General features: G+C 43.4%; 1 protein-coding gene across 1 annotated transcript; it reads left to right on the top strand.

Annotated features, from left to right (window-relative positions):
• The first annotated feature begins 248 nt into the window (after window positions 1-248).
• Window positions 249-2637, top strand: LOC118673675 (RNA exonuclease 1 homolog). Its single transcript, XM_036344820.1, is given in 4 exon segments — window positions 249-1203; window positions 1206-1778; window positions 1781-2452; window positions 2455-2637. Coding segments are annotated over 4 exon segments (1635 nt in total). The 5' UTR covers window positions 249-905; the 3' UTR covers window positions 2547-2637.
• The last annotated feature ends 17039 nt before the right edge of the window (window positions 2638-19676 follow it).

The following is a 19676-nucleotide window of genomic DNA, read 5'->3' as shown; positions in this document are numbered from 1 at the left end:
AGCTACAAGGAAGTAACTGAAGGAGATTATCCTAAGTAAAGATTATGTAGCTTAAGTGTGATTGTTCGTAGTTAAAGTGATTAATTACCTGCCTGGCACTTAGTTAAGGGGTTTTATTCCCTCCCTAACTCCAGGGAAAAATCCCCACCTGGGGAAACAACCTTTCTCGGAGAGGTGACCTTGGTTAAAACACATAATGCTAAGAAGGGGAGCAAACATATTAAGAACAGTATGCCATATACACCAGGTCCCTTGAAACATATGCTGTGCAGATGTTTCTTCCCTTCAGCGACTGTGTCAAGCAGCAAGGATGGACCGGCTTCCGGCACTCAGTGACCTGGCACTAGGAGAACTAAGCAGAGGATGGGGCCCACCCTCTGCACTCAGAGCTCCCTCCTGTTGATTCGGTCCCAAGGGAGCTCTGGGATTCTAGAAGCCAGTCCAGAGAATATCGGATTAAGTAGGTTGGGATCAGTGTGTGCATCTGACTCCAGGTGCCCTGGGTTCTGAAAACCAATCTAGAGAAGATGAGACCAAGTACGATTCATTGGCTGAGCGAGTTAATCTGCTTGGAGATAGGCTTTCTGCTTATATAAGGGCTGAGGGCACCCAGCCTAGGCCATTAGACACCAGAGCCCAGGAAAGCAAGGACCATGTCGCTACCAGGGAAAAGTGAAGCAGCGCGAGCTCCAGCTCTCCTGAGGGCCACGGCACCGAGCTGGTTTCCTCCTGGCCATCTGCAAGCTCAGGAGGCCGAGCTGGGTGCCTCCTGCCCTGTCCCAACCCTGGTGCACCCGCCTTCCTGCCAGTGGCCCTGCCATCAACCTATTGGCCCTGGCGGCCTGCTCCCGGTGCCCCCCATATACACCTGGGCCCCCATATAGCTCATCATCCAGCCAGAGTCCATGAGGAGAGGCCTGGCCCCCCGCACCCGGCTACCCACCGCCCAGGAGCTGTGTGACCTGCTGCAGGGAGCAGACAAGCCTCCCATGGAGTCAGCCAGCCTGACCCAGGCTGCCCAGGATCTGGCCCCGAAGTCCCCTTCCATCCACCTCTCAGCTGCCAGAGACAAGAGGAGGATTGCCTGCGACACCATGCCCTGCCTGGCTGCAGGTGCCAAGAGGCGCTTCCCGGCCAGCAGCAGCAGCAGCAGCCCTCCTCCCAAGGCCCAGGGGTTGGGCAGCAAGCTCCCAGAAGCCCGTGCCCATCAGGCCAGGCGTCCAAGGCCACCAGCACTGTGCCTCCCAAACTCGTAACCTGCGGCCCACCTGAGCAGAGTTCTCAGAAGCCCGTTCCTCCAAAAGAGTGTGGGGGCAAAGTGCCCGCCATCACCCGTCAATGCCATCTTAGCCTCTTTATGGACAAAGGTCTCAAGTTCTGCTCTTCTACCCAGGATGCCACAGAGAAGGAGCTGAAGGAGGAGAAGGCGGTCTACCACCAGAGCCGCAACAAGAGGATGGACCGGGACGTGGCCGCAAACACCTTCCACAAGATGCAGGGCCTGGAACCCAGCCCTGGAGCCGGTCTCCACAAGACCTGGGACAGAGGGGCTGTGTTCCAGGAGGTGGTGCTGGGGGGCAAGTTGGCCGCCCAGACCAGCTTCTCACTCCAGTGCCCGAACAGCCCCCCTGAAGAGGATCCTTTGCAAGGGGCCGCCCTGTACCAGCGCCTCAAGGAGCACCTGCTAACCCAGGCCCAGCTCAAGGAGAATGGCTACCCCTTCGCGCACCCCAAGAGGCCAGGGGGCGCTGTCCTCTTCACCGCCCAGGAGAAGCCACCCAGGATGCCTCTTGCAGGCTGTGCTGCCGCTGTGGCACCCAGTACCTCGTGGCCCCCTCAGGCCACTGTGTGCACCAGGAAGAATGTCACTACCACTGGGGTCGCTGCGCCCCACTCCAGCGGCTGGGGGGCTGGGAGATTCAGTACACATGCTGCTCGGCCCCCATCGGCTCCCTTGGCTGCCAGGTGGCCTGGCACGTGCAGGACGGCTGCCAGCAGGACCTGCAGGGCTTCGTGCAGACCTTGGACAAAGAGCTGCCACCAGGGGCTCACCCCGGCATCTACGCCCTGGACTGTGAGATGTGCTACACCACCTCTGGCCTGGAGCTGACCCGTGTCAGCGTGGTGGACAGCGCCCTGCAGCTGGTGTACGACACCTTCATCAGGCCAGACCGCGACATCGTCGACTACAACACCAGGTTTTCCGGAGTCACCGCGGCTGACCTGGCCCACATCAGCACCTCGATCCGGGACGTTCAGGCCGCCTTGCTGACGCTCTTCAATGCCCACACCATCCTCATCGGACACAGCTTGCAGAGCGACCTGCTGGCCTTGAGGCTCATCCACGGCACCGTGCTGGACACATCGGTGCTCTTCCCGCACCGCAGCGGCCTCCCCTACAAGCGCTCCCTTCGCAACCTCACGGCTCACTACCTCGGACACGTCATCCAGACTGGATGGATGGCCACAGCTCCAGCGAGGACGCCAGCGCCTGCATGTGCCTGGTCATCTGGAAGATGGGACAAGACGCTGAGACTGAGCGCTGACCGCAGCCCAGCATTTTGTGGACAGGACTATGACTTTGGAAAGAGCTTTGTGATCACATGTATCTCTTGCCCCACATGTCTAACAATAAAGGAATGGTTCAGTAAACTATAGTAAAAAAAAAAATAACACTTTGTATTTGCTGTTCCATACTTTTAAAAATGCATATATATTTTCTCTCTCTCTCTCTCTCTCTCTCTCTCTCTCTCTCTCTCTCTCTCTCTCTCTCTCTCTCTCTCTCGGCCTGGTGCATGGATTCATGCACTGGGAGGGTGTGGCCTGCACGGATTGGCACTGCTCATTCCAGTCAGCTGAGTGGCTATGGACCTGCCCTTTGAGCGACTGCTGAATGAGGAAATTAGTCTGAACTGATATTTCAGGATATTGTCTTGGGTAAAGGCATGTTCTGTGTCCTGGAGGAACCTGGTGGAGAGCTTTACACCCAAAGCCACTCAGTGAATGTCCTTGATGTGCAATGCCAGGTCGGTGACACCATCGGGGATGTTCAGGGCAGCCGTGCTCCAGGATCCTCAGCCATCAGGACAGCCTCCTCGGGGGTCATGTCCCCTCTTGCCATCCACCTATGCCAGCTCCCTGCGCTCTTTCTAGAACACACCTTAGAGGGCCTGCATCAGCTGGTGGGGGCAGGCCAGAGTCTGGATTGTCTCAGGTATTTGATAGGTACAGAGACTCGGCCTCACCCTGGGCAGCTGCTCATCCTGGTCAGCCAAACGGTGCTCCCACTGTGGGAGTGCATTGACCATCAGGGGGAAGCTCCTGTGTTGAGCGTCTGCCCCCTGGTGGTCAGTTCATGTCATAGCGACTGGTCGACCGGTTGTTCTGGTCGTTTCGCCGTTCGGTTGCTGGGATATATATATATATATTAGAGGCCCAGTGCACAAATTAGTGCACTGGTGGGATCCCTCAGCCTGGCCTGTGCCCCTGTGCCCTCTCGTAATCCCAGACCCCCGAGGGATGTAGTAGTCCGCGAAGTGGCAGGCATCCAGGGAGGAGCCCAAGCCAGGGCCTGGCGCTGCACCGCTCTCTCTCATCCCGGCCCCGTTGTGCCTGCTGCCGCCACTGCTCGGTAGTGTTGCTGCGGAGGCGGGAGAGGCTTGCACCACTGCTGTGCTTGCCAGCTGTGAGCCCGGCATCTGGTGCCCATCGGACAGCTAAGTGGTGCTCTCCCTGTGGGTGCACTGACCACCGGGGGGCAGCTCCTGCAATGAGCGTCTGCCCCCTGGTGGTCAGTGTGCATCGTAGCAACTGATCAAATGGTTGAATTGTCGACCAGTCGCTTAGGGCTTTATAGATAGATAGATAGATAGATAGATAGATAGATAGATAGATAGATAATGCATTTATTATTATCATTTATGGATTGAGGAAACTGAGACATGAGAATTTAAGCAATATGACCAAGACCTCATTATATCATGAAAAGACCAGAATTCTTCTTCTTTTTTTAAAATGTATTTTTATTGATTTTAGAGAAGAAGGGAGAGGGAGAGGGAGAGAAACATCAATGATGAGAGAGATTCATAGATTGGCTGCCTCCTGCATACCCCACACTGGGGATCAAGCCCGAAACCCCAGCATGTGCCCTGACTGGGAATCAAACTTTGACCTCCTGGTTCTTAGGTCGACACTCAACCACTGAGCCACCATGGCCGGCAGGACCAGAATTCTTACTCCATTGTTTTGTTCTTTACCATCTACAAGTAGAAACCATATCTTTGATTAATTATAGGCATTCTCATTTTATAGTTCAATATATGAATACAAAACAAAAAATCTTAATGGGTTTGTTCCAGGTCATTCTGTAAAAGAAATGAACAGCTAAGAAAAATACGCAAGCATTGACTTAAAATCCTTTGATCAAATCACTTGACCACAATGAATGTAAGAAAGAATGAATGCTAAAGAGTTGTGCAGAACACATTGTCCATTACTGTTCTTAAGGTTTGTCCTAGATAAAAGGTTTCCATTAAAATCCATTCCTTCTAGGCATACATTGTAACCTGTGTATAACTACTTGTCTCCTCTAGAAACATTGAAAACAAAAAAGAAATTTGTGTGTGTGTGTAAATAATAGAAATGGAACAATGCTGTATGATGAACAAAATTTAGAAGGATTAAGTTTTTTACAAAGTATAGGATTATGCTCATCATTCAGTTTTAAAGTTTATAATAGTCATAAACTATTGTATGGTCAAATAATAAAGATAATATTATAGTAACCATCTGTTAATCTGAATTTCAAAACTTAATTTTAAATCAAAGAAACCACTATACATCAGACAAATGGTGGACTTAGTTTTCCTAAATAAATAATTTTAGACAATTAAAAATAATTTGGATATTGTAGTAGAAGTTGGTTATTATTTTGGCCACCTGAATGGCTTCCCTGTATTTAGAGAATTCTACACTTTAAAAATCTTGATGGTAAGCAAAGGTTTTTTCCTAATGGAAGTGGAAGATGTCCAATACCTTCTCTGCTCCCCTTGCAGCTAGGGTACAGGCATGTAACCTGGACTTTCCATTCAGACATTTATGCTGGACCTTTGACTCCTTGCTGGATACAAGAAATAGTTTGTCTCTTCCTCCTTCCGCCTTTCTTTCTCCCTGTCTCCTAGTGGCAGTAGATGTTACTGCAAGCTATAGTTTCCAATGCGAAAGTGGCCAGAGCTTGATGTCCATGGCATCAGATGTAGGGTGACAAACTTGTCACAATTTGCCCAGCATTTTCCCAGTTTTAGCATGGAAAGCTGTCTGGAAACTGAAGACAAGGATGGTTGTTTACTCTAGCCACTTACTTATCAGGTCAGTTCTGTGGGTGTTTTATCCCTGTCACTTAAGTTTAAGCCTAATTTTTCAGCTCTCCCAGCATTTCTGTGAGCCACCCAATATCCCTTAAAAATTTTGTGTAAGTGTAACCCAATATCCTTTTAATCAAACTGTTCTGCTTAAATCAGCAAGAGTTGGTCTCTATTGTCACTGCTACTAAGAACTTTGGCTGAAATGGACACCTTTGTGTGTAAGCAGTTTAGAAACCTGGGTTTGACAATCAAACCTATCATATTGGTTTGATTCTGCTCATAGAGTTATTATGGACCCTATTTGATGTTGGTGAAATCTTTTAACATTTTGAAAGATGCTGTAAAAGCATCTAGTGATCATGCTAACTGTATTTTTGAAATTCGGAGATAATTTTGATGGTATCAGCTTTCCATGCTAAAATAGTATCATGAACTATTTTCCCCCGATGATGAGATAACAAATAGTGTCAGAATAAATCACTTAAAAGTAAAGTTGCTAACAGATAATCTTTAAATTTCCTCATTCCATCCCATCCCACCTCCCTAAAATTTATGAATGCTTTGTTTCTCCAGTTGAAGAATTTTAAAATTAAAAAAAAAAAAAAAAGGACGTGGGACCTCACCCTCTCCCCCCATTCATCTTTGGAGCACATACAGAAGTTCTTTGCTGTTTCTCCTGATAATTAGACATCGCTAGTGAACACCTGGGCCTGTCATTCAGCCTAACCTTCATGACATCCTCATACTCCTGCACTTTGATTTTTTATCCTTTGGAGAGAAAACCTTCAGTGAGGATACTCCGGCTCATAAAATACTTATGAAAATATTATTACATAAATAGTATATCTTTATTAATAAAAATAGAAGATAAAAGAATTCAAATAGCAGTAAGCATCCATAATTCTTCCACTGCTAACAATTTTGCATTCTTTTTTGTAAGCATTCATATCTATAGCTATAGGATTTTTTAAAATTTGAGGTCACATTATAACTAATAATTCAGAAGTTGTTTTTATTAGCATTATAAATTTCTTTCCATGTGTATGCATAGAAGATATAATATTAAATGAGTCAGTCTTTCACAATGTATATAGAGAAATCATAACACATCATCAGTGGACTTTTAAATATGTCTTTATTTATTGCAGAGAGAGGATAGGGGAGGGAGAGAGAGAGAAACATTAAGGATGAGAATCATCCATCGGCTGCCTCCTGCATGCCCGTGGGATCAAGCCCAGAACCTGGGCATATGCCCTGACTGGGAATAGAACCATGACTCCTGGCTCATAGGTCAATGCTCTAACCACTGAGAAACACTAGGCAGAGCTCCTTGACATTTTTATGATTATTTCCCAAAAGTAAATATTAGAAGTAGAATTTTTACAGCAGAAACTATTCTCATTTTTGAGGCTTTTCTTATATTTTGCCAAATTGCTTCCCAGAAGAGTTATGCCTTTTATTTTTCTGCTAAACATCTATAAAACTGTATACTTCCACTGTCAACAACACTTAAGTATTATCATTGTTTTTGACCTTTATTAATTTGATAAAGAGATATCTTTTTGTTTTATGGATATAAACATAGGCTAAACATTTAAATATGTTTTTTAGCTTTGTACTTAAAAAATTATCTTCTCCTATCATGTGCCCATTTTCTTTACTGTGGATATATGAGATTAACCACTTAATTCTACCTTAAAATGCAAAAAAGCAAACTCGAATTCTGAAGATAATTATCACACTCTCCAAGAGTTGTCATTATTTGCTTTGTCATCATCACCTAGATATTTGTTTTTTACAAATTACTACCTCCCTGAATAGGTTTCTAGCTAATTTTCAATCTCTTATTCCCTTCTCAAGAAATCCTGATTTTAAAAATTTATTTTTGTTTATCCCATGAAGTCCCATGTTAATATTATACTCCTTATTTTAAATATAGATGTTTGGTAATTTATACTTTTTATAGGAGGAAGTCAAGCAGATAATACCAAAATGCAATTATTCTAATCAGTTTTCTCTTTGGGTTAAACATATTATCTCCCTTTTAAAAGGAAAATACGTCTTTTGGTTTTCTCTTCTATTTGAGGAACATATAAGCTATTCAATAAAATAGTTACAATGCTGGTATTTGTCTCTAGCTGGGAGTTTGGAGGAAGCCAATCAGTGGCCCTGCCGCTGTATTTGCTGCCTATTTCCCAACTACTTTGCTGTTTCTTGCTGACCCTCATGTCTGCTGTTACCTCAGAATCCATCATCACCCACTTCTACAGCCTACCTGCTGGGCTGTTGCTGGAGGCGCTAGTGTCAGTCACACCAGAGAGAGGAGAGTGGGCAGGAAACTCTTCAGGGGATCTTGGTTGGCTTCTATATCTAGGCTCTATTTTTAATGCTCTGCAGTCAATGCTGATGACATTAGACAATCGCTTAATCTCAGTGCACTCAGTCATCTTTCTTTGGCTCATTCCTCTCACGCCTTACAGCCTTCTCTCTTATGCCTAGAGTGACCATATGCTTTCTTTTTCTGGAAAGTCCCAATTTCAAATATTCTGTCCTGTTGCCAAATCAAATGTCAGACCATATGCTTCATATTTTCTTTGGGGAAATATGTTCACTTACCTATGTTTGAGTTCCCTGAACTCTGCTCATCAAAATTTATATTGGTTTTTCTAGACAGTTTGTGAAAAATGTTATTAATCCAAAATGTAGCTCAGATGCCAGACAAAAAGAGTGTGCGATTTTATCTGAATAAAATTCTAGATAAGTGGCTCCTTTGTGTTTATCATTATCAGTTAGCATTCCTATTGTTCTAACAAGGATTTTAGTTTTTAAAGCATAACATACTGGAAAACTATGCTTATTTTCTCTTGGTTAAACATGTCTCAAAAAGCCTTAGCTACTTTCATCCTGAGGCTGTCACAGGTGTAAAGGAGAGTGTATAGAATTTTCTACAGAAGCACTCCAATGCAACAGGTGTGATTTCTCAGAGTGAAGCACCATACTACCAAGCAGCAATTGCAGGCAAATATCCACTAGTTAGATGGTTCTTAAAAACTGCTAGGGTCAGAGAGTGGAAAGTGCGGCTACATTTGTGAAGCGTGTCCTTTAGAGAAAGCTGTGCTGTGCATGCAATAGAAGATATAATATTAAATGAGTCAGTCACTAGAGTGAAGGAGGGGAGGGTGCATGCCCCTTCACCTCTGGCCAAGGGAGAGGGTATTCTTACAGGATTGTTCAGGGAACTCTGATGGGAAGGGCATAAAGGGCTGATGTCTGACTCCCCACCCAGGAAAATCTAGAGGGCCTGGCAGGCTCTTTGTTATCAGAGAGGATATACCCAGTTGCACTGGGACCAGTCAGCTCCCTCAGAGTTTATCAGGACAAAGGATGTATCATGCCTCCCACAGACCAGATGTGGGTCACAAAGGGGAGAAAGAGCCAGTCCAAAGATCTCCTTGACTTCTGTCCAAGAGAACTTCTTGAGATTTTAATTGAGCTCTAAGAGAAAAGACCTGTATGGCGTGGATATTCAAAAATAAATAAATAAATAAATAAATAAATAAATAAATAAATAAATAAATAAATAAATATAAATAAATAAATAAATAAATAAATCTGAGGCTATGGGATAAGTGGCCTGAGGAATAGGATACCTGGCCCATGTCACAGGAGTTGTTGGACCAGTTGTAGCTTGATTGGCATGTGAGCCTCAGAGGAACTCACAAAAGTTCCCACAAGACAAAGAGCCAGCTTCAAACATCTGCAAGTCCCAGAAAGTACAGTCATCTCTCTCATTGTAGTACCAGCCAAGTAAGACCTTCCTGCTCCCTTTTGCTCTCTTCTCTCCCTGTACTCCAACCAGAGACTCCAAAAACAACAGTTACTGAGTGGAAGAGGAAGTCAGCAGAAAAGGGAGAGGCAGCTGACCACAGGCCTTTTCTCTAAGGCTTTCCTTTCTAAATGTCAGATTGAGGCTGAACGGTATGATTGAAAGTGGTTGTAAGAATAAGTGAGCAGACAAATCATGAAACTTGCTGAAATTTACATCTTTGTGGCAGGGGGAAAAGCTCACCCTTCTGAATTAATTTCTGAGAACAGTTATGTTTTGATTATATCTCACAAATCACACTAGCTCATTGTAATGAACACACAGACTGTCTACTGTACAGTCAGTAGAAGCCTTTCAGAACTTGTAGGTTGAAGTCTTAGAAGGAAATAAGCATTGCAGGCCCACATTTATAAAATAAAAAAATTGCAATTCCTGTATTAGGTTCATTCACCAATCACTACAGCAGCATCCTGAAATAAATGAATATAGAATATTCAGACTTTCCTTTCAGTAAAAAGATGATTGAACCAAAACATACTTTTTGGCCACAGTGGTAAAGATAATATAGTGACTGAAATGCTCCTATAGCTTTCCTGTATCATCTATTCTTTTAGATATGATGGATCCAAATAAAGAATTTCACTTTTAAAGGTTACATTATTATGAAACTATTTTAATTCTCTATTCTAAAGTCATATGAATGAGCTTAGAAGAAGTATGACTCTAAAAAAGGGTAAGAGCAGTGGTTAGAATTAAGTTCAACTACAGTGAGTAAAACAAAAAATAATAAATAATGATAGACTAAATATACAAGGTTTTATTCTCTATAAAAGAAGTTTGGAAGTTGGTGTTTCAGGTGGGTTGGAAGTTCTACAAAGTCACCAGGCACCTAAACTCTTCCCAGGTCATCACTCTACCATACCTCTGGTGCACTCTCGTACCCTGGTCCAAGATACTTGCTAGATGCACCCATCAAACCTATGTTCCAGGTAGTAAGAGGGAAGAAAGAAGAGCCCATTCCTGCTCTTTGAACAAAATTTCTGTCACTTCTCTTTTGCCAGAATGCATGGGTGCAAGGGAGGCCAGGAATTGTAGTTGTTCTAATTAAAGAATTGGGTTTTGTTACTAAGGTGGAAAGCAAGCATTTAGGAGTGACTGGCATAGAGACTTAAGTATATTTCTTCTACTAAAATGGCTGGGTCACAAACATTGCTACCAAGTTAGAATTATTAAAAAAGATCATTGATTTTACTGTAGATATTATTTTCTTTAAAAGCTTGCTTTCTCTTTGTAGAGAATTTTTTTTTTTGTCCCTTGCAAGCAAAGAAAGACTAATTTATGATTAATTATTAGGAAATTCAGTAATTTGTTATATTAATTAAGTTTGTTGTTTCATTAAGAAGAGAAACATCTCAGTAATTTCTAAAATTTGTGAATACATTCATTCATTCTATCAGGTATACAGTAAGCATTTACTAACTTTTTAGGTACTAGGGGGAAAAAAGAGATGCTTTTTGTCCTCAAAGAGCTAAAAATAGTGGAGATAGATGGTCAAATTTTAAATGTAAGAAATTGTTATAGGTACTGAAAGAAAGTGTGTACTGGGTGTTGTGGAGGCACATAAGAGTGAGGTGTTAATTCTATAAAAAGAGATTGAAAGGTATATATCCAAAGTAAGACACAAAATGATGGTGGAATTCAATTAAAAATTATTATGCAATTTTAAGTATACTGAAAGGCATCTATAATAATAAAAGCATAATATGCTAATTAGACCAGACATCCTTCCGGATGACCTTCTGGACGAAGCTGAGGCTGCGAGGGAAGCCCGGGTCCCAGGTGCCAGAGGGAAGCTGGTGCCGGCAGCCAGGGAAGGAAGGCCTACTCTTGCACGAATTTTGTGCATTGGACCTCTAGTAGAGAGTAACACAATGAACATCCATTTACTCACCATCTACCTTATAAAATATCACATTATGAATATGTAATCACAGGACACATTTCTTATCCTAGCTAATAAAAGACAAAAGGGTAATTAACCATACCTCCGCTATGCTTCCCATTGGCTAATCAGGACGATATGCAAATTAACTGCCAACAAAGATGGTGGCCGGCAGCCACGCAACTGAAGTGAACATGAGGCTTGTTTGCTCCAGTGATGGAGGAAGCCAAGGTTCCCCTCCTGCCGCGGCCTGGCTCTGAGCCCGAAAGCAACAGTGTTTCAATTATAGAAGCTAAACAAACCCCAGATACCTGCTTTCAGCAGGCCGTGGCCTCAGAGCTGCAGCGAGCAAGGACGGCAACAAAGTTTCGATTATAGAAGGTAAATAAATACCAGAATAAAAAAAGAAAAAGAAAAAAAGGAGAGGCTAGGAGCTTCAGTCGCCAGCCAGCCTGAAAACGGCCCTCAACCTCTCACCCAGACTGGCCAGGCACCCCAGTGGGGACCCCCATCCTAAAGGGGGTGTGACCAGCTGCAAACAGCCATCAGCCCCTCACCCAGGCTGGCCAGGCACCCAAGTGGGACCCCCACCCTGATCCGGGACACCCTTCAAGGCAAACCAGCCGGCCCCCACCTGTGCACCAGGCCTCTATCCTATATAGTAAAAGGGTAATATGCAAACTGACCCTAACAGCAGAAAGACTGGGAATGACTGGTCACTATGACACACACTGACCACCAGGGGGTAGACGCTCAATGCAGCAGCTGCTCTCTGGTGGTCAGTGCGCTCCCACATGGGGGAGCTTTGCTCAGCCACAAGCCAGGCTGATGGCTGCCAATACAGCAGTGGTGGTGGGAGCCTCTCCTGCCTCCTCAGCAGTGCTAAGGATGTCCAACTGCAGCTTAGGTCTGCTCCCCGCTGGCAAGTGGACATCCCCCGAGGGCTGCTGGGCTGCCAGAGGGATGTCTGATTGCCATCTTAGGCCCAATCCCCCGGGGAGCAGGCCTAAGACAGAAAGTGGTCATCCCTTGAGGGGTCCCAGACTGCAAGAGGGCACAGGCCGGGCTGAGGGACCACCCCTCCCCCCCCCGCCCCCCCCGCCGAGTGCACAAATTTTTGTGCACTAGGCCTCTAGTTAAAAATAATCCTAAAGCCCAGCTGGCATGGCTCAGTGGTTTAGTGCTGACTTATGAAGCAGGAGGTTGCAGTTTGATTCCTGGTCAGGTCACATGCCCGATTGTGGGCTTGATCCCCAGCATGGGACATGCCAGAGGCAGCTGATCAATGATTCTCTGTTATCATTGATGTTTCTATCTCTCTCTGTCTCCCTTCATCTCTGAAATCAATAAAAATATATTTAAAAAAAATCCTAAAACCTGGATTTTAGTATGAAGTTTGAAATTATTAGCAATGATGTATATAGGTATAATTATCATAAACTAAAGATCTTCACAAAAGGTTGTTATTGTCATTAAATAAAAGAATGACAGAATGGTAAGAGTCTTCCTGAAATTGTAGAAGTGTTAGAGAAAGTGCTAGGAATCTTTTTTTTAATATAGTTTTTAGAAAATTGATTTTAGAGAGAGACAAAGGAAAAAAAAAATGAAGAAAGAGAGAGAAACATCGATATGAGAGAGAAACATCAATTGGTTGACCAGGGATCAAACCCACAACATGGGTATGTGCCTTGACCAGGAATCAAACCATGACCCTTCGGGTGAATGGAATGTTGCTCAACCAACTGAGCCACACTGGCCAGGGCAGGAATTTTATAATATATTCTAAAGCAACAGTATCTGTCATTTAATAACCCCCAATTAATACTTTTATATTAGATAGACTCTTGTAGAACTTAGACACAAGTCATTTAAAAAATATTAAATTTGCAGCTTATTTTTTTTTATGTGGCAAGGGGAAAGGGCACTAAAAAATGTCTTGTGGGAGGGGAAGGGAATTGGTGGAGAGGGCATGAATTTCCCTTGACTCAGAAGAAGAAAGTGGTAATTTTCCTGGCTTTACCATGCAAGTATTTGTCATTTTTTGAAGTTGTTTTTCTGCAAAACATATGTATTTAACAAATATTTCTTATATGCCCAAAGCCTAAATTCTGGGCCTGTGGCAAAGTACTTCAAGGAGACTTGGGGTCATGCCAAAGCTATGTTTGTGTGCCTGGTGTAGAGAATGCATCAGGGAGCCAGAACTCTGCTAACATGGCTGCCACCACATCTACAGAGGCAGGCTCCCTATTCGACTATACAGCTTCTTTACATTTTTCAAAAATAGAATTCCTGTCCTGTCTGGTGTTTCTCAGTGGTTAGAGCGTGGGTCTGTGCACCCAAGGGGCACAGGTCAAGGGCATGTACGTGGCTGGCAGGTTTGACTTCTGGCCTGGTCAGGGCACATGAGGGAGGCAACCAACTGATGTGTCTCTGTTACATTAATGTTTCTCTCTCTCTCTTCTCCCTCACTCCCTTCCACTCTTTCTAAAAATCAATGGGAAAAATATCCTGTGGGTGAGGATTAACAACAAGAACAACAAAATAGAATTCCTTTTCAACTACTTCTTTACATTGTCATAAAGGAGTTCCTTTCAACAGTGTTTTTTTTTTTTTTACATTGTTATAAAATTAATCAAATTTATATTAATATGGTGAACTAGGCTGACAAAGAAAGACTCTCTACCTTTCCCAAAATATAAAAGTGCTGGATAATAACCTAAAATTTTTGAGAAAAAACCCCCACAAAAAAACAGATGCTGCCAATTTCAATATTTTGAAAGCAAGAAAGGGGAACACCTCAGGTCCTAGAAAAAGGAACAGGCAAACACAAAGCACTAGCGGGAACTGAAGCCAATGACACGCTGAAGTCCCGTGGGTACTGGAACTGGAGACATGCTTGAGACTGACAGATGAGGAAGAGGGGATTGGCCATATGTTGATAATTGTTTAAGCTGAGTGACTGACATACTATCTTCTCTTCTTGTTATGTGATTAAACACTTTTGTAATAAAAAGTTAAAATAAAACAAGCCCTGGGTGCCATCCTAGAGCAGTGGTCGGCAAACTCATTAGTCAACCGAGCCAAATATCAACAGTACAACGATTGAAATTTCTTTTGAGAGCCAAATTTTTTAAACTTAAACTATATAGGTAGGTACATTGTTATTAACTTAATTAGCTGGTCTTTGCTAAAAACGTCCTCAATCTGAGGGGTCGACCTCAGCAAACGTACCCCCACTTCTTCTAACGCCACTTCTTCAAAACAGACTCACCCAGGCCGAAAACCGACTTCTGCGCATGGGCCACAAAGTTTCAATCGCACTGTACGTGCCCGCATGTGGTATTTTGTGGAAGAGCCACACTCAAGGGGCCAAAGAGCCGCATGTGGCTCACGAGCTGTGGTTTGCCGACCACTGTCCTAAAGTTACGGAATCTCTTAGGGGTTCTGTATAGAGGTCTGCATTTTTAATATACTTCTGAGGTGATTTTGTTACCCCAGACCAAAGAAGAAGACTGATGGTGAGGTGAATTTCAGACATCTGCCACAAGGGATGGGAGAAACAGTTTTGGGTAGGTATCCTTTTCATTTCTTATCAAATTAGAAAAGTAGCACTTTGGCTAGAATTCAGAGAGACATTTATGGGTCTGCTGGCCTCTTCTACTGCTAGGAAACTTTCTGATCCCTATATACATATTGTTTGATTTTATTCTGATTCAGTGTTAAAAACATAGATTTGGCTGATCATACAGGCTCAGTATGGTTTTCCTGAATTGCTCTGAATTTCAGCCCTCCATAAAACTGTAAAATAGAAAACTTTGCCTTCTGTATGTAGGCTCCTCTTTGCTCCTTCTGTGATTCCCTCCTTCCTCTGGTTCTCAGTATCTCTTTTCCAATCTTCCCACTATTAAAAAAAACACCCCACAATCAAAAACCATCTAGCCCTAGCCAGTTTGACTCAGTGGATAGAGCGTCAGCCTTCCGACTGAAGGGTCCTGCTTTCGATTCTGGTCAAGGGCACATACCTCAGATGTAGGCTTGATCCCTGGCCCTGGTAGGGGCCCATGTGGGAGGCAACCAATTGATCTGTCTCTTTCACATCAATGTTTCTCTCTCTCTGTCTCTCCTCCTCCCTTCTGCTCTCTCTAAAAAAAATCAGTGGAAAAATATCCTCAGCCTGGCTGTTGTGGTTCAGTGGTTGAGTGTCAACCTATGAATCAGGAGGTCATGGTTGGATTCCCAGTCAGGACACATGCCTGGGTTGTGGGCTCCATGTTGTGTGGGGCGTGCAGGAGGCAGCTGATCAATGATTCTCTCTTATCATTTATGTTTCTATCTCTCTCTCCCGCTCCCTTCCTCTCTGAAATCCATTTTAAAAATATATTTAAAAAAATATACTCTCAGGTGAGGATTAACAAAAAACCACAAACAACAACAACAACAAAACCCATCTAACAAATTCATTTATGCGAGATTACTGATTAGAGTCATGAAGTATTCTTTTCAGGAAAAGTTTATTTAAATCGAGCACAAGATTTAATTCAAAACTAAAAAAAAAAAAAAGTATTCTCAGGTAACCTAGTCAGGAAAGGATTTTTGGAGGGTGGTCAAGTTCCTTTCAGGATCCTCTAAAATTTTACCAAGTAGGTTGTTACCTATTCATTCCATTGGAAATATATCCTTAGAAAAGTCAGATAATGTAACTACAGCTTTTTCTTCTGTAACCATGCATGAAAAATTTAGCTTTGGCTGCAAGTAATAAAAAGTCAAATTCAAACTTTCTTAAATAGCTAAGAAAATGTATTGGCTTGGGGAACTTACTGAATCCAGAGTAAGGGTAGGGCTTCAAGCTGGGTTTAAGCTCTTCCATCTTATGTTAGCTTTATCCTCAGGCTGTCTCCCGTCATGGTAGCAAAGTGGCAGTAACTATAGGACTCACATCCACCCATCACACCAGCCAGAGTAAGAGGGAAAGGACATATCTTCTCCCAACATACACAAGGTCTGGCCTTCCTTATGATTGGACCAATTTATTTTTATTTATTTATTTTTTAAAAATATATACTTTTTAAAAAATTGATTTCATATAGGAAGGGAGAGAGAGATAGAAATATCAATGATGAGAGGGAATCATTGATTGGCTGCCTCCTGCATGCCCCCTACTGGGTCTCAAGCCTGCAACCCAAGCATGTGCCCTTGACTGGAATTGAACCTGGGACTCTTCAGTCGCAGGCCAATGCTCTATCCACTGAGCCAAACCAACTAGGGCTGATTGACCAATTTAGACTTGCATTAGGGTCTACCCATGAACACTCACAGTGTCTGGTGAGGATAAGATTAGGCTGACTATGTACATCCATTAGGAAATATATCCTTAGAAAATAGGCCCACACCTGGATCTGGGCCTATTCCCATTTGAATCATTGCTGTGTGAACGAAAAAGGGATTCTATGAAAATAAGCTCACAGGGTGAACTGATCAAAAATTCCCAGCTGGGCAGGTCATGTTGGGTAGTCATGCTCAAGGCCTATGACTTTTTTAGTGACAGGTTTTTAAGCAAGCCCTGTCCATTGTTCTTGTGCATTTATGTTAACACACCAGAAGTAATAGCCCTCAAAGGTGTAACCACCCTCAAGAGAGCACATTCGTACCATAGCTAAGATTTGGAAACAGCCTAAGTGCCCATCAGCAGATGAATGGATTAGAAAACTGTGGTACATCTACACAATGGAATACTATGCTGCTGTAAAAAAGAAGGAATTCTTACCATTTGCAACCACATGGATGGAACTGGAGAGCATTATGCTAAGTGAAATAAGTCAGTCAGAGAAAGATAAGTATCACATGATCTCACTAATTTATGGATAATAAAGACCATTATAAACTGATGAACAAAAATAGATACAGAGGCAGAGCAGCATCGAACAGACTGTCAAACTACAGTGGGAAGGCCAGGGAGGGTTGCGGGCGGTGGGGTAAGAGATCAACTGAAGGACTTGTATGCATGCATATAAGCATAACCAATGGACACAGGACACTGGGGGGTAGGGGAGGTCGGGGGAAGATCAAGGGGGAAAAAAAAGGAGACATATGTAATACTCTTTGTAATACTTTTAGCAATAAAACAAAATTAAAAAAAAAAAAGAGAGAGAGCACATTCGCTTGACTATCCTGTACTCCAATCCCTGCCTTGTTTTCTTCCACTTTCATGGAATCTTCTTTACATTCCCTCCTTAATTTCAAATGCACAAAAGAAATTGCATAACTGGAAAAAGAGACTCTTAGGTGGAACCAAGATGGCGGCATAGGTTAACACCGGAGATTGCTGCCTCGAACAACCAATTCAAGGGGACACCTAAAAGACCGAACGGACATCATCCAGAACCACAGGAAGGCTGGCTGAGTGGAAATTCTACAACTAGGAGGAAAGAGAATATCATACCCAGACTCAGAGGAGGCGCAGTGCTGAAGTGAAATACTCAGGTGCGGAGTGCACACGGAGCGGGCTGGCGGCGGAGGGCGTGGTTGTTGTTTTCAATCGGGAGGGAGTTTCAGACTCTGAGCTCCAGATCTGGGCGAGTCTCTAGGGATCCAGACTCAAATGGGAGAAGCGGGACTGTCTGGCTTCGGTCGGAACTCGAAGGCAACTTTCTCTCCAAGGTTTGCAGCGGTTGCTGGGACTCTGTGAGGCAGAGCCCCTAGGGACGGGACTGAGAGCAGCCATAACTGCTTGCTCCGCCCGCCCTGTTTGATCCCGTGCGACCCGCCCCGCCCAAGCCCTGCACAGAGCCATTTGCCGGATAGCCTCAGGCAAAGGCTAGATTAGCACCTCCCCAGAGGACAGAAGTTTTCCCACTGCAGACACAGCTGACTCTCACAGTCAGTTGGCCTGGAGGTCAAATCCCCCCAGTATTAACTACAACAATCAAGGCTTAACTACAACAAGACTGCGCACAAAGACCACTAGGGGGTGCACCAAGAAAGCATAAAAAAAAATGCGGAGACAAAGAAACAGGACAAAATTGTCAACGGAAGATATAGAGTTCAGAACCACACTTTTAAGGTCTCTCAAGAACTGTCTAGAAGCTGCCGATAAACTTAATGAGATCTACAAGAAATCTAATGAGACCCTCGATGTTATGATAAAGAACCAACTAGAAATTAAGCATACACTGACTGAAATAAAGAATACTATACAGACTCCCAACAGCAGACCAGAGGAGCGGAAGAATCAAGTCAAAGATTTGAAATGCGAAGAAGCAAAAAACACCCAACTGGAAAAGCAAAATGAAAAAAGAATCCGAAAATACGAAGATAGTGTAAGGAGCCTCTGGGACAGCTTCAAGCGTACCAACATCAGAATTATAGGGGTGCCAGAAGATGAGAGAGAGCAAGATATTGAAAACCTATTTGAAGAAATAATGACAGAAAACTTCCCCCACCTGGTGAGAGAAATAGACTTACAGGTCCAGGAAGCGCAGAGAACCCCAAACAAAAGGAATCCAAAGAGGACCACACCAAGACACATCATCATTAAAATGCCAAGAGCAAAAGACAAAGAGAAAATCCTAAAAGCAGCAAGAGAAAGAAACTCAGTTACCTACAAGGGAATACCCATATGACTGTCAGCTGATTTCTCAACAGAAACTTTGCAGGCCAGAAGGGAATGGCAAGAAATATTCAAAGTGATGAATGCCAAGAACCTACAACCAAGATTACTTTATCCAGCAAAGCTATCATTCAGAACTGAAGGTCAGATAAAGAGCTTCACAGATAAGGAAAAGCTAAAGGAGTTCATCACCACCAAACCAGTATTATATGAAATGCTGAAAGGTATCCTCTAAGAAGAGGAAGAAGAAGAAAAAGGTAAAGATACAAATTATGAACAACAAACATGCATCTATCAACAAGTGAATCTAAGAATCAAGTGAACAAATAATCTGGTGATCATAATAGAATCAGGGACATAGAAAGGGAATGGACTGACTATTCTTGGGGGGGAAAGGGGTGTGGGAGATGTGGGAAGAGACTGGACAAAAATTGTGCACTTATGGATGAGGACAGTGGGTGGGGAGTGAGGGTGGAGGGTGGGGCGGGAACTGGGAGGAGGGGAGTTATGGGGGGAAAAAAGAGGAACAAATGTAATAATCTGAACAATAAAGATTTAATTTAAAAAAAAAAGAAATTGCATAACTGTTATTCTCTGGAACATCTGAGATCTTCCTGGCAACTGTTGTAAGTTTGTCTCAAATAAATTCTTATACAAATTATTTACATGTTTGGATGTTCTTACATCAATGGCTGCTTCACAATTCAGAGGAGCAGAAAGACATATTGGGGAGTCAACTAGTAATACCCACTATAAAAGCATTATAATATTCCACTCCATTAAATACCATAATTTTCACTCTCTCATTTTTGTTCAATATTTAACTTGTTCCAAGTTTTTTTACATTATGATATTTTAAATCAGCAGTTATAGACCAAATGAGGGAAATAGGATAGTGTATGGTACAATGGGGAATGGAGAAACTGTGGGGAAAGAGCA

This window comes from Myotis myotis, unplaced genomic scaffold (assembly GCF_014108235.1).
Source record: "Myotis myotis isolate mMyoMyo1 unplaced genomic scaffold, mMyoMyo1.p scaffold_m19_p_18, whole genome shotgun sequence".
NCBI classification, from domain to species: domain Eukaryota; kingdom Metazoa; phylum Chordata; class Mammalia; order Chiroptera; family Vespertilionidae; genus Myotis; species Myotis myotis.
Note: the sequence above shows the minus strand (reverse complement) of the source record. Positions and strands in the feature narration are given on the sequence as shown.